Consider the following 15551-nt stretch of genomic DNA (forward strand, 5'->3'; position numbering starts at 1 on the left):
TGCTCTAATCAGTTCTCGCTGTGAAACCAATGCAATGTAATTTTCCTTGTAAACACCTGCCAGACACCTGATGATTACAACAGAATAAACAAGGGTCTATCATGAATTGGTCAAAGGCCGAATTATTCTTGTCTGATATCGCATTACAAAGCAGATTCCGTGAATATATAAGAAATTGTAGCTTGTTAACGTCTCAATCCTCATCTGGGTTGAAGACATCATGGATAAATACATCTACAGCAGGATTATATGTTTCATACTTATGGATCAATCATCAATAACCATAAATGTATGCACTACTAGCACAACACAAGACAGAAGGGAGGCCAGTGGGTTGTTTATGTCTTCAGATGATGGGAGAATTCAGACGTTAAACAAGGAGCACTGAAGGAGCCATGAGAGTAATTTATGCTTGATTAGTGCTGATTGATTAGTGCTGATTGATTGATTGTTGTTACTGGAGGTGGTGGGTGTGTCACTGGGATTGGAGCGCTACTGGGTGATTGCTTATAAGTAATGGTATTCGCCTGTGCACGCTGATTTGACTCAGAGAGGGGGTGAGCCCGGGGCTGGAATTTTCTGTTGACCTAACGCACTTTAGTTAATGTTGGTAACTGGTATCATATGTTAATGGAAGTGCCAAGAAGAAAAATAAATTATAAACGGAACGTGGAACTGGCTTTTGTGGATCGATGCGCATCAGTGTTTTTTTCTCCGTGTTTAGCCCCTCGCGGCGTTGTTTTTAAACATCCTGCAATATAGCCGCAATAAGCACTTTGCAATAACTCACATTTTATTGGCATTAATATTTTTCTACTGAATTTCCTGCCACTGTGGACAGCTGTGTCAGCAGACTGCAGAGACATATGGTGATGAAAGCTTGAGTTCTCCACATAACATGCACAGCTTACTGTATGAGCACACACACACACACAACATGCGTACCACCCACTGTTGCCATTCATTTCATATAAAATGTGTGAAAGTTCCCACACAATGTGTAATAGTGTGTGTAAGGGGAGTTGAAGATGAATATGCTGCTTTTTCAATTCATTTCCTAATTACTGCTGAAAACCTCTTTCAAAATGCAGCAGATTGTCCCTATGGTGGCACTTTCATCTTCTGCCACCAGTGTCCACTGTCCAACTCAGCAGACTCTGTGATGTTAATGCTAATCCAACTGCGAATCAACACCAAACTCTGCAGGGTCGTGCTCTTAGTCTGTTCGGCTTTGTTTCTTTGCCCTCTGGGTATCTGTGTTCCAAATTCTGCTTTTTGACTTCGATTACAGCCTGTTGTTTACTTCAGTGCCTGTTTTGTGTCTCCTTTCAGTATTCTGAAACAGTGCCACTTGTGCTTTGAGTAGATTCAGTGGTGGATGCAAACAGCAACAACAGAACATTGAGCTAAATGGGTGGGTGGATATATTTAGCTCATACTCTGATGTCTGTTCTCTCTTACTCTTTTCCTGCTTTGCTTATTATTTCCCACCTCACTCCTATTCCACTCTGTCATTTTCTTTGATTTCTTATCTCTCCTCCTCCTCCTCATCTGTCTGACTTTCTTTTTCAGATGCTCTTCAAAAAGTGAGAGAAACGCTTTCCTCACTCCAAACACACACCTCTTTCTCTGCTAATGTAGCATGAAGAGGGGTGATAATCGCCATGCTTACCGTCCTTCTGTAAAAGGGAGCAACAATGGGGAAAAGATAATGGACAAATGACTCAGGGGGCCAGGAGCAAATCATACATATTAAAGGTCTGCGGAAAACACAGGGAGAGGGGGAGGGAGACTTTCATAGAGTCATTAATCAATCATCTTGTTTAGACTCAAGACAGCTCAAGCACAGCTGACAATAAGGTCCTGAGCTGCTGGGGAGCTTTAGAGTCCACAGCACAGAAGAAAGAGAAGCAGAGGGAAGAGCAGAGACAGAACAGAAGGAAAACGAGGATGGAGGTGGATTTCTTGTATGTGTGCACGTGTGTCAAGAGATTCAAATTTAAAAAAAAAATGTACTTGCTTTTGTGTTTTGTTTATTACTTTATAATACCATTTTATAATTTTAAACAACATCAGGTCCACGTATTGATTTATTAGCATTATTAACACACAGTGCACTAAGCTTAGCAGTGTGACTCAATGCAAAAATGAAACATACTTTATCCACTGAGCAGGTTTAGTAGGCCACAGCAGTTTGGATCAGGATTAATAACGCTCTCTGTCGTATCAAAGAGCTGTGCAGAGCCTGTAAACTATCGCAACCGAAACGCTCCAGTTTCAATTCCCAAAACTGCTGTGGAACGCTGCAATTAAGTGCCACGCTCTCTCCCACGGCAACAGCCACATACCCGGCGATGCTGACCGTAAATAGCTCCGGGTTCCAAAGTTATTACTCTTGTGTTGCTTTTTATTAGATTTGTATTTCAATTGCTGCACACACACAAGAATCTTTTTAATAGTTTCTAAACATTTTATGCTTTGTTAAATTTACTTCCTTTTTATTTTTTTAGAAACACTAGTTAGAAACAAGTAAAAGTAGTAAACTGTAGGGTTCTTGTCTTGTCCTTTTTATTTCGTATTTAAATTGTTTCTGTCTATGCACAGTACCCCAACACTGTGTGCCTTTAATATTGTCACAGTATGTATATAAATAAAAAATAAAAAATAGAAAACAGTAGAAAATTGAGGCTTGGAAGCAATGTTTAAATTTTTTCTATTCTGTCTAATGAAGGATTTTTGCAGTGATGCCAAATCAAATTTGGAATGACATGGACATCACCATTCCAGCACAACAAAGCTGCCATATTAAAATATTTTCTAAAATCAGGACTACAGCATTTTTCCCTCATTCAGGTTTTTAAAACAGAGTTCAAAGTTATTTTAATGTGACTTTTTATAGTGCCAAAATACAACTTTTGATGTTTAACTTGACCATCTCCAGTATATTGCCATCTGTTAAATTGCTTGGAACTTCAAGGTGACTAAGGAGTTTCACAGGTTTACTTGGCAGTGACATCGTCTGCCTAGCAGCATTTGTTGATGGCGGCCGTGATTAATAGTTAACACAGCAATGTTGATAAAGGTTTAAAAATAGTAAAACATAGATGAAAAGCTTCTACGTCTGTCTCGTTGCAGCACCGTATCCTCGTCTAACATCTCAGGAGCCAAAAAAACTCCCAGAAGACATTTTTTTACACACCTAACAGATGTTTCCACTCTCGGATGAAATCCTGTCAGCTAGACTGGTTGCCTTGTCAAAAGTCAGCTGACAGGAAACATATCTGCCTCTGTTGCATAAACTTACATACACTTTTTAAACTGTCATAGATTTTGCCTCCATCTGGTTCACATTTCAACACAAACACTGCACTGTTCACATTAAAAGAAGAGGATTTCTCTGCTGTTTGCTTTGAGGGACATGAGGATTTTGTCGCCTCCATTTTGGGAGTGACTTGCTGTGCATGAGTGAGGGAGATCAAGTGACTCAGGGGTCTTGTTGGCGCAGGAGATACAGAGGTGGAGCAATGTGGTATCTGATGATACAAAATATCCTGAAGAGACAGCCGAGTCTGATGGTCTGTGTTCCCTCACCTATGGTCATGAACTCTTGGTAGTGACTGAAAGAATGAGAACGCCATCAGGAGGGGTTTCTTCCACAGGGTGTCTCATCAGGGGAAAGGTGAGGAGGACATACTAGACCTTTCAATGCCCCTTTAAATTGAAAGGAGGCAGCTGAGGAGGTTTGGGCCTTGATGTTTGTTTTTTTTTACAATTTTTTTTTTTATTGAAGCAGACATTGTACATGACATTGTGCAAACAGGTGTAGGATATTTTGGAGTTATTAATGGCAAGGACACCTGCAAACCCCAGACGGAATAAATTAAATCATTTCTAATTAAAAAAATGAATCAGTTAAGAACAATGAATGATTTTCACACTGAAGCCACATTATTGACCACAGTCATTATGTAAATCAGTAATTATGAAATCTAAATCATTTATAAGAAGTAAAACATGACATAGTGAGAATCTAAATCACTGTGATGAAACAAGTTAAAATGTGTGTGTGCTGTAAGAGGATGATTAAGAACAAGTGCATGTGAGCTGGAGAGCACCTTACTAACCCATGGTAAGTCTGTTGGTGATTCACTTAAACAGCAACTAATGGGAAGTACCTAAAAGAATCTGTACTGGAAATGTGGTGCAATGTAATAGGCACTTGTGATTTAAAATGTATTAAGAATATTAAGAATATGACTATGTTTCTGTACGATGATTATAAAACAAGAAATGTTGATTATATGTACTCAATAACATAGGCAGACAAGAGCTGAGTTAGTACATTACATTACAGTCATTTAGCACACTCTTTTATCCAAAGCGACTTCCAATAAGTGCGTTCAACATAGGTAGGCAAAAGAACTTCAGGTCACAAGAAATCGTAAGTGCATTTCCTTCCAAAACCAACAGCTAAGAGCATAACTAGTTCTAGAGCAGGAGTGCAATAAGTTAGGTTTAGTAACACTCGCATACTGTGTGAGGATATGGAGATTTGACAAACAGGAAATAAGCATATACGGAAGAGAGAGGTTTCATGTAAACACCCTGTGACCAAAACCAAGTGACTCATGGCAAAGGGCTATGAATGTTACAACAAACCAAGAATCGAGGTTCCGTGCTTTGCAAGCTACCAGGACGAAAGGAACCATCTCTTGGACTACTAGAAGGAGTTCGTGAGCGGACCTGATCATCCAGGCTGCACTTAGGAGAATTTGTCTCGGAGCGGAAAAACCTGTACGGAATTGAAGACTGATCCATTTTCCAACCCAATGGCTGTGGGCTTTATCAATTTTCTCCAAGAGACTAGGAGCTCACAACACACAATCAGAATAGAACAGCTAGTAATTTCTAGCAATGGAATGTCTAATATTAGTTTTGATTATACTCGGTATATTCTCAGTAGTTACGATCAGTGTACGGACATACCTGTTATGTGAATTACTTATTACGCTGTGAGCTTTGCCCCTGCTAATAAAAACCTGATATAATCAAATTATAAAATTGTCTACATCCGTACACCCTTCTGCTACCAGTAAAGGCACAAACGAACTGAGAAAGATAAAGATAACAAAGGTTCTAACAGGTTCACTCTAGCCTAAGGCAAAACTAAACCGGCCCTTGGGGCTCCCATAAACAAGAGCCACTAAAACCCAACCTAGCAACTTACCAAGTGCACCGATTCATATAGAGGAGAGCTGCCGTGAACCAACGCGACCAGCTACGGTCACCAGCCCACATGGTTTATTGGGCCGGCGGTCAGCTGGGGGAAGCAGGGTAGACATTCGGAGGAGGGAGGCTAGCAGCTAGGCGAGTCTCCTCGCCACCAGCTTAATTAATCTCCAGTCAGATTTTAGTGAAATTCCGCTGAGGTAAGACCTTGTGGAAACTGACGATTCCGACCTTTGAAACGGAGAGGTGGACTAGTACCCCCCTGTTACGAGGGGAGACTTGCGGATTGAACATTTAAGGCCAGAGACTTTAGCTGAGTACATTATCTTCTTTGGATTTTACAGTTCTGTATGCTCAGGCAGCCACATTCATTACAGACTTTATTACCCAACAGCCCTTTGGCCTCACTTTATTGGGCCCTTATGTCATTGTGCCTGTCACTGGCTGGTCTAGATGGGTTTTTTGTTGGTCATATTGTCCCATATATGTGCGTCAGGGTCAAAGGGTCACACGTCCTAGAGTTAGTCGCTCAAAGCAAATATCACTTCATCTATTTTATTCTTATGGTGAAGGATGAAGAAATCAATAATTTAGCCAAGCACTGGAGTTTGAGGCCATAAAAAAACGTCAAGGCCACTAACTCTTGTTCTGCACCTCATTAAGGTGTAAATCAAATATGGTCCCACGTTCCGTTCGGTCACACCTCTGGTCACACCGGATAAAGCAGATTCCCCTCCTTCCCCTTGACTTTCTGTGAAAATACTGTGAAAAACACAGTGTTTTCCTGTGGCTGAATTTCATGGCTGTGTGAGGTCAGGGTAACATGTCCCAGACTGTTATTAAAACGTAGAAGGTCCATCAGCTCGTCTCTGTGTGCCACTGATCACTGACTGAATCAATAATGGCTTTGACGAAAATTACAGGCTCAGTGCCTCTTGCTCCATGGCACTCAGTCACCGAGCACCAGGGACCAAAGAGGAAAACATTAACACCATAAACGCCAGGGGGAACACACACACATACACACACACACACACGTCAGGTCAATGTGTTAATTTTACAGACATTTATTACTTTTTTACTACTTTTATTTACTACTAAGATACCAGTCTATTATGTTTATCTGCTGTTTTTACTGCTTTGCAAGAGATTTTACAACATGTATTAAAAATTCAGTTCTACTGCTTAAAATACTGCGTGTAGCATTTTCTGGGCTCTGTTTACAAGATAAAACCTTAAAAAGGGACGTGTGATTTTAGTTTTATTGTGTCACACACAGTAAGTTGTTTGTTTAACATTGTCAAAGTTGTAAATCTTGCAGTTAATGGATACTGAAGTGCATTAGGAAGACAAACCCATATCGGGTATATGTTTTGTTAAAAACAGATGCAGTTGGTAATGATTTTGGAGAAGCAGATGGAGCACATTTGAAAAATTTGCCACTCACTCTCCTCTCCCCTTCCTATCTGCACATCAGAAACTTGGCATCAGAAACTATTCTATTGTCTGTAGAGAACACAAAAGCTCAAAGATCGTCCCCCTGTCCGCTGGTGTACAGGGTCAAAAGGACACACCAACACTCAATGACCTCGCTTGTCAACGAGGGCAAATCTGTCAAGAGTGAGCAATTAATGTTGCCTTTGCCCTTTTAGGTGTTTCTCACTTTTAAGCCTCGTGTCGACAGTGCTAATTTGTTCGGCACCTCTTCTTTGAAGTTTGAGTGGTCGTAAAGTGATGCCTTGTCTTGACAACCTTTGATGTGTCATTTTGTTCGTGAGCAATTTGTTCAAGTGAGGGTGAAGTGTGGAGACAAGCAGGCTGGTATGGAGAAGAGAGAGAGAGATGGAGAGGGAGAGGGAGAGGGAGAGGGAGACAGAGGAGCACACGGTATACATGCACTCCTATATAAAAGCACCACACAGCAGATTCTGTAAATGCAGAAGTGTAAATGCTATCTGGACCCACAAACATGTAAAGATTTGATTTGAACACTTTAAGAAAGAGGTTAGAAAGTATATCCCACTTCTCTCTCTTTCCTTCTCTCTATCCTTATATACTGTCACTGTGCTGAAGAAAAGCTGCATCAATATGAAGCCAATCCTACAAACACATGATGGATGCTTTGCGTGTGTGTGTGTGTGTGTGTGTGTGTGTGTGTGTGTGTGTGTGTGTGTGTGTGTGTGTGTGTGTGTGTGTGTGTGTGTGTGTATGTATGTATGTATGTGTGTCACACCTGAAGCAGTGTTGATGGTCCTGACAGTCTCCTTGGCATTGACTCTGTTGTTCGGGGGATAGTCAGGGACAGCGTTGTCATAGCGCTTCTCCGGCACCCGTGGACTCGCCTTGGCAGGTAAATGACTGCAGAAAGAAGGAGATGGAGATGTGACAGCAGAAACCAGACATGATAGGAGGATGAAGAGAAAGAGGGTGAGAAAGAGGGAGAGGAAAGAACAAAGGTTAATTGGATAAAAGGAGGATATATGGGGGGAAAGAGAAGAGAAGAGAAGTGAGGCAGGGGTAGTGTGTGTGTGTGTGTGTGTGTGTGTGTGTGTGTGTGTGTGTGTGTGTGTGTGTGTGGGTGTGTGTGAGATTGATCGTCATTTTAATCTGAGAAGATTTGCGCTCGACACACTGCCTCGTTTGTATCTACGTTGCTGACAATCTGAATGTTACACATAACGCCACGATACATGTGCAGTCACAACAGCACACACACATTCACACAATCACACATTCACACACACACACACACACACACACACACACACACACACACACACACACACACACACACACACACACAGCACACAGCACACACATAGATTTCCGATTTCACACATAACAGCATGACACAGTGCTTCCTCCCCCTTACGTGTGCCAAAGGCTCACCCCGATTGGCTGTGCTGCTCATCGATGGCGTCCACGGCGCTCTCCACAGAGCTCAGGAGTGACTGGATCTGATTGGCCGATTCCTTCAGCAGGAAACGGGTCACGAACTGCTCCACGTTGGTGCCTTTCTCATACACCTGTACGTGGGTGGTCAGGGGAAAAGAGGAAAAGAAGACAATGTGAAAAGATGGAACATTAAACTTTGCAACGTACAAACTCTAAATGAAATGATATCAATCTAATCTATTCTTTCTCTCCCCTTGCCTCCATACCTCTCCTCTGAAAGCATCTTCTCTCTAAATTCTTTCCTGGCATCCATTTGACAGGTGTGATATGTGGGGGATGCAAAAATAGACAAATAGCTTTCATGCTCGCCATTAATCCCTCTTTGCCCCCTCACATCTCTCCTTGATTCAGTTTCAGCTTTTACGAGGAGATTCCTGACAGTTTGTGTTCAGGTCTGATGTCATCCAGCAGGAGAGTCGACCCTGAAATGTTCTCCACCATCTCTTATGAAACCCATGATTACGATAAAACTGTGGTGTTGAATCAATAAGCTGATCCAAGTTGTCAGCATCAATTACTGCTTCCCTACAATTCTCTATTAACGCAGATAATAAGAAATGTCGCTCATACAGCACACAGGCCTCATTGGGCTGAACCAAAGGTAATCAATATTTCCATTGACCTGTTCACAGGAAATTGGTACATTTACTCCTGCAATTAACGCTGCTGGAATGAAACTATTGCAGTGCATCAAAGTCCTGAGCCTGTTTTCTGCCCAGTCATCAATCCATTTGTACGATTACTCGTCCCTTGCTGAGGATCAAGTGTCAGAATAACAGACATTTGGAACACAAACTTCATAACAGCATCACAATATGGTGATATCTCCAGCTTGTTCGCATTGCAACTCTTTCATAAATCCCCAAACAGGCCTGCAGACTGCTAAACATCAATAACTGTGAAAGTGAAACTTTTCAAAGTCAAAACTCCCACTTAAACTCCCACTTATCACATTACACATGTGTTTGTGTGCATGGCTGCAGGGGCAATGGGGGTGGAGCCTATCCCTGCATTCACTGGACATGAAGGATACACAGATGGACAAACACATTCACAAATGGTGAAATGTAATTTTCAGTTCTTTAGTCTTGCTTGATATTCACAGGATCATTCACTGTTGAAGAATTTCCTTTCAATACATTTTTTCTAGCTTTCTTGTTTTTGCTGAGGAGAGATTTTCAAGATTTTTTTTCAATCTTGTTCACGTTCACGTTTTCTAAAATCCTGAACTTTCTTGAAATATATTTCTATATTTATGTTTTTTTTCCTAGAAACGTTCAAAGAGTCTTGACATTGCTGCTAAGCTCTATAAGCCAGAAAGTGATGCCATGACGACACACAAGCATAAAAACAAGGATTAAATTGACAAATTGGCAAATTTTTACAAGGTAAATAAAAGCCACACTAGAAAATAAACGTTTGACTCCAGATATATAAAGTTACTCCTGCTTTTGTTTGGCCCCCATACAGATTTACAACATTTCATTGATTGCTTGACAGTAAACCACAAGCAATTGGACACACCTTGGGCCAAAGAGGTCTTCAGAGTGACACAATGAAATCCCCACTTTCAACGCTGAGCTATAATTGACTACATGGTGTATGTGCTCCAGACAGGAGAGTTAGTCAGTCATGTTAGATTTACTGTCAGGAGTCAAGATGCAGCGACTCACCGAGACAATTAAGGTTCCTGTGCAGTCAGCCTTTCTGTTCTCTAATCAACGACAAACGCACCCAAGAGACCAACAATCACATGGCCAACATTGACTTCCTTTATCACAGTCAATAGCTTTTACATGCTTACAGAACACGCACGCACGCACGCACGCACGCACGCACGCACGCACGCACGCACGCACGCACGCACGCACGCACGCACGCACGCACACACACACACACTGATGTCCACATAAGCGCATCTGCACTGAATGTTGATTCCAGTTTGCTCTATTCTGTAAAGCAATGAATAGAAATGACTGAGTTTCGAATTTATTCATGTGGCTCCATTTTTGTTTATAGATTTGCAGAAGAGCCACTGATGACTCACTAATGAGCACCATGCTAAGATTAAATTACCAGCAGCAAGTGGGTTGCATGTCTGAGTGAATAAAATGGCAAATTAGACTTTTGAGTGCATTATGAGCCCGTCATCAGGACATTGTTTTTAAATAAGAAAGTCTTAATAGCTTTTTAATACATTCAACGAGTGGGCGTGCTGTGAAATAATAAGGAATGACGGAGAGCAACTGCAAACATTTATGTAAAGTAGGATGTCAATTTAAGTGAGAAAGTCAGCGTTAATAGTAGTTAACTGATTGTTTGATTGATGAAAGATATTAGAAACATTATAGACGAGGACAAATGGACTAAGGGACTGGAGGACAAACGGACAGAAGGACTGAAGAAAGGTGAAACAATTGGCTGTAAATTGGCTTCTCTTTCATGACCCACACACACACACACACAAACACACACACACACACAAGAAAGAGAAAGTGCAGGTGTCTCTTTCCATTGTGTGTATGTTGTTCTCCAGGGACACGGCAACACTCGCTCATGCATTCATCTAATTTACTGCTTGACTGATCACTTGATCAATGTCTATACATTTTTCCCCTGGACATCAGATGCTCCTGGATCCTCAAATACACGTTACATCAGATTACATCAAATCTTGATATTGTTATATTAAGGAGTTGTGACTCTAAGGGCGCATGTACCTTGCGGTTTGTTTGCATTGGTTGCTTTAGAGTGTTTTGTTGTGGTTGTTTTGAGTGTGACTGCTGAGACAAAACCGAGAGCAAACAACTAAGACAAGATTTATACTTAGGCTCTTTATTTTGACTCTTGCTGAAACGTCATGTTTCTGAGATTGTTTTAAGCCCAGTATATCAATATATATGGACCCATATCTCGTATTTGTCTATAGGAGCAATAAAAGTAGCGGTTCACTAGAGTGACAATGCAATGTGAGCTTGTTTGTGTTTCCTGCACCCCCACCCCCCCTCCATCCTGAATGTGTCCGATCATACTTTCTCCACCTCAGGTAAGCAGATCCCACGGGACAGACGAGGAAACCTGAGATAAAAACAGCTGGGATCTGAAATTCACTTCAATCTCAGGCCCTGGAGCAGGATGTACACCATCTCTGTCTACTGGCTCTCCAAACACAGCCTGCTGATTACATATGCTGTGTTACTCTTTATATGTGTTAGCCTGTGTGTGTGTGTGTGTGTGTGTGGTGTGTGTGTGTGTGTGTGTGTGTGTGTGTGTGTGTGTGTGTGTGTGTGTGTGTGTGTGTGTGAGTATATGCCTCTGACTGCACGGCATTGTTTGTGTTGTAAATGTGACTGTGTGCTCACTGCAGGCGTGTGATTATGCTGATGTGTTTGCTTCTACACAGTGATTGATGACAGAGCTCTCCAGAGCTCATCCCAACGATAAATGCTCTATAATTTCATTGTATGTATTTTTTTCACGCATCACCCAAGGCTTCATTTGAAACTGCACCCACAGGCAACACACATGGAGCCGCAATATGCTCCCAAGTCGGTCTCGGTATTACTTTTATTTCAAAGTGGAGGTGACGTGATTTTTATGAGAGCTGAGAAATTTAATCTGGTAGGTGCAACTAACCGAAGCAGCAGGGTCACCATGCCTGTGAGTGTGTGTGTGGGTTTGTTTCATATCTCTTGTGGTTCCTCCTATCTTCTTAAGGTTAACAGCAAATCTCCTCATTACTATCCTCCTACACATCTGCACACGTGTAACACAGCCCCCTCCTGCAGTGCGCGCGCACACACACACACACACACACAAACACACACACACACACACACACACACACACACACACACACACACACACACACACACACACACACACACACAGTTCCACTCTACACAAGATATAATGGCAGCATCTGGTTACAGCGTTTTATAGAAAGTGCTAATCTGTGATTACAGAGGTTGATGTGGTTAGGAGATCATTATTTCCAGCTTCTGTGTGTCAGATAGAGCTAAGAATGTAACTATGACTCAAAAAGAGAACAGAGCTGTCAATATATGATAAGCAGGGACCAGCTGAGCCATGCTGCCCAACCGAGCTGCATTGCTTCCTTGGATTTCTTGGACTCTATGGATCTTCCATCGTGTTACTGCACTCAAATTTCAGATATTTGAATTTAAAGTGATGCTCCTCAGCTAATATATCTGTAGGTGTGGAGGGTAGCTTTAAATTGATTACTGTTTCCTCAGTGGTGGAAAATGGAGGTTATGGCCACACTGAATTTCACCTGGTTGCATACATTCCAACACTCGTGCTTTTTATGATGTTAAAAATGATTAAAATGTCTGTATGAACTTGTCACATATCAAAAGTGTAATCTACTTCTTGTAGATGTTTAAAACATGGGTTTTGTGTTATCCTTGTTTGTTACTTTGGACCTTTTCAGTGTAAGGTTCACTAAATCATGTTACAGACAATGTCTTTTGTGTCCAAAGCTATTGTATCTAATATTAATTCAAGGTCTCAGATACGACAGCTGCTGTCAATTTGGCAATTGACAGCAAAGGTCACAGTACGTATATGCAGTATTTGAAGTATTGCTCACATTCTTGCCTGGAATTTGCTTTGGTACTCAACCAAAATATTTCACATTTAAAGTAATTTTAAGCTTTTCTTTATTTTCAGAGCCTTTATTTCCACAGAAGATGGGATTATGACGTTATGTATTGCTTCAGGTAAAGTTGATTTTTGTATTCAGTAGGATAAACATCCATCAAATCCATGATGATATGAATGAAGTAAAGGTGAGCCTGCATGGGTAAAAGAGGCCTCAGCTTCCCTCTAACGATACGAGCTTGGGCTTGATTGTGTTCTGAAAGCGGTTAGCAGGTGTCGTATGCTCTCACGTCCCTAATGAAAAGTGGCCACGCTGATTGGTGTGTGTGCGTTATTGACAAGCACTGTGCGCCAAATCAAAACAAGTTCCATCCATCTATTTCAGTCACCTCAGTAGAATTACCTTTCAGACTGGATTGGCTATTGAACCACTTGATGTAGTGACAAACATCCATAACAGCCAAGCCTTTTCCTCTGAGCCAGGCCATCAGTCACATTCACCTTTCATCCTGTAGTGTTTCAGAAATACTTAACCTCCAGTATGAAGACAAGATGTCACATGTGTGTATGTGTACGTGAGCATTTCAACCTAAAAAATAATACTTGTGTCTGGATTGTCCCAATGTAGACTAATGACTAATGTCATTCTCCCATCATACGACTGTTTACATTATCTTCATTTCATTGTGATACACATTGCATACATTTACATAATCCTTCACATGGACCTTCAGGATGGTAAAACTACTGCCTATGCATATTTTAAAATGTGCTTCAATACGTCCAATGTGACATGTTCAATATTCAAGCTTTTATTACAAATGAATGAATCTGAATCTCATCAGCATTCAACTTGCATTGTGATTGGATCTTGATTAAAATAACCAGTAACCTTTTTTGTGTAGGGTTGTAACTCAATGATTGATACAAAATAACTTTATTAACAAGAGTGACTGAAACAGGGAGGACAAGGTTGTACTGATAACAACCTCCATAGTTGTGACGGAGCATTCTATGTAGTCTGACAGGTTTGGATTGCATAAACCTGTATTTTTCCATCTTTCCTTACACTGATAACGTATATAGAAGCAAACTGCATATCAATCATTCAGTTGAATATATTACTATGATTATTAGGTTTCTCTATAAATAGTTGGATTGGGTTGGAGGGGGATGAATACTGTGAAGGCAAGGATCCTAAATCTCCCTAGGACTTGAGAACTGTCTCCCAAAATAAATACGTTATTATAGAATTGTATCATTATATAGATAATGTAATGAGGCATACAGCTGCATTTTCTGTGCAGTTTCTGTGCAGTTTCCCACAGCACAGCCTATAGCAGAGGTCTGACTTGTTATTCAACGCTTTCAGAGGTAGAATTGCAATGATTTGTGCCGTGTATAGAGCACACGGCACTTTATTCATTGTGACAAACAAAGAGGGCAGAGGTCAACATTCTAGCCTCTGCACACAATAACATCCATCAAGACTAGAATGTCAGTAAGTGCACACAAATGGGCCCCTCCTCCTTCTAGAACATGCAATCAAGTCTTACCAGTACCACTTCTAGATACAATATCTGAAAGAAAGTGCTGCCTACATGTTTGTTGAAAAATGTGTTGAAAATGTGTAATCTGTCGCCTTGCCAGGGTCGACAGGACGGAGAGGAGAAAGAAAGTGTTGATCTACTGATAATTCCCTCCATCTGTCTATTTAGCCTGAAGCATCAGACCCACGGGAGGGCATTCAAGTCATCTCAATCAGCTCCACACATCATCCAGAGGAGAAGAGAATGCAGATAATCACCAGCTTGCAGTCTATGCACTTGCTATGCACTGTTTCAAATCATATTCAGGAAGCTTCCGGCAAGACAACGCCCACATCTCCACCTATCAAACAGCGGGACATAAAGGCTTCCCGGGACACTTATTTTGAGAATAATTGAATTACTTTCCCCTTGTACCCACTTTTTGTTATTTTTAGTTTGTTTTGTCGTGGCAACAAAATGTGAGGGGCTAACTTAAAAATATGTTGTTTAAAGTGTGTTTTTTTGCAGCTGAAGTCTCCACAGTGTCAGCTTTGTCGAGTAAACAGTAGGTATCAGTCTGCAGTGATAACAGAAGGTTGATGTGGTGTGAGGCTCAAACGCAGCTCCCTGGATGGCCCGCTGCCTCCAAAACCCCCCACAACTCTGCCTCAGCTTCACACATCAACCAATTAAAATGGTATCCTAGCAACCCAAGTCAATACGTCTCTTAGCAACACCGTTTTAGCAGTATGCAGGAAATGATATCTGAGCAGAATATCTCTTACACTGAGGGCAACATATTCCATTTGATGCCTCTTCTTACTGCTGGCTGCCCGGCTCTCTTGCGGACACTCTCAGTCTTATTGTTAAAAGCCCAGTGCACAAGATACACACACCGACACACAGACAACATAATGAGCACACTCTCATTCTGATGTTTCTGCTGGTTACTACACTCCTCTCTGCCCTGCCTTTTGGTGAGGACAGCTGCAATACTAACTGACCATAGAGAGCTCAACCTGTGTGATTGGGTACAAATGGATAGAGATTATTCCTCCTGTGGAGACACATTATGCTGCATTTGCCGCACGCACACACGCGCGCGCGCGCGCACGCACGCACGCACGCACGCACGCACGCACGCACGCACGCACGAACGCATGCACGCACGCAGGCACGCAACCATCACTTCTCTGAATCATGGATGACATTCCC

General features: G+C 41.6%; 1 protein-coding gene across 1 annotated transcript in view; it reads right to left on the reverse strand.

Moving 5' to 3' along the window:
* The window catches only part of necab2 (N-terminal EF-hand calcium binding protein 2), an 89905-nt gene that overhangs the window by 31003 nt on the left and 43351 nt on the right, over positions 1-15551 (reverse strand). Inside the window, exons 6-7 of the mRNA XM_076142471.1 lie at positions 8119-8255; positions 7463-7587 (exon numbers count right to left, since the gene is read on the reverse strand). Coding sequence (XP_075998586.1) covers positions 7463-7587; positions 8119-8255 — 262 coding nt within the window. The remainder of the gene's footprint in view (positions 1-7462; positions 7588-8118; positions 8256-15551) is intronic.

This window comes from Genypterus blacodes, unplaced genomic scaffold, assembly GCF_046128005.1.
Source record: "Genypterus blacodes isolate CSIRO-AG114 ecotype Tasmania unplaced genomic scaffold, CSIRO-AGI_Gbla_v1 ptg000021l_1, whole genome shotgun sequence".
Classification (NCBI taxonomy): domain Eukaryota; kingdom Metazoa; phylum Chordata; class Actinopteri; order Ophidiiformes; family Ophidiidae; genus Genypterus; species Genypterus blacodes.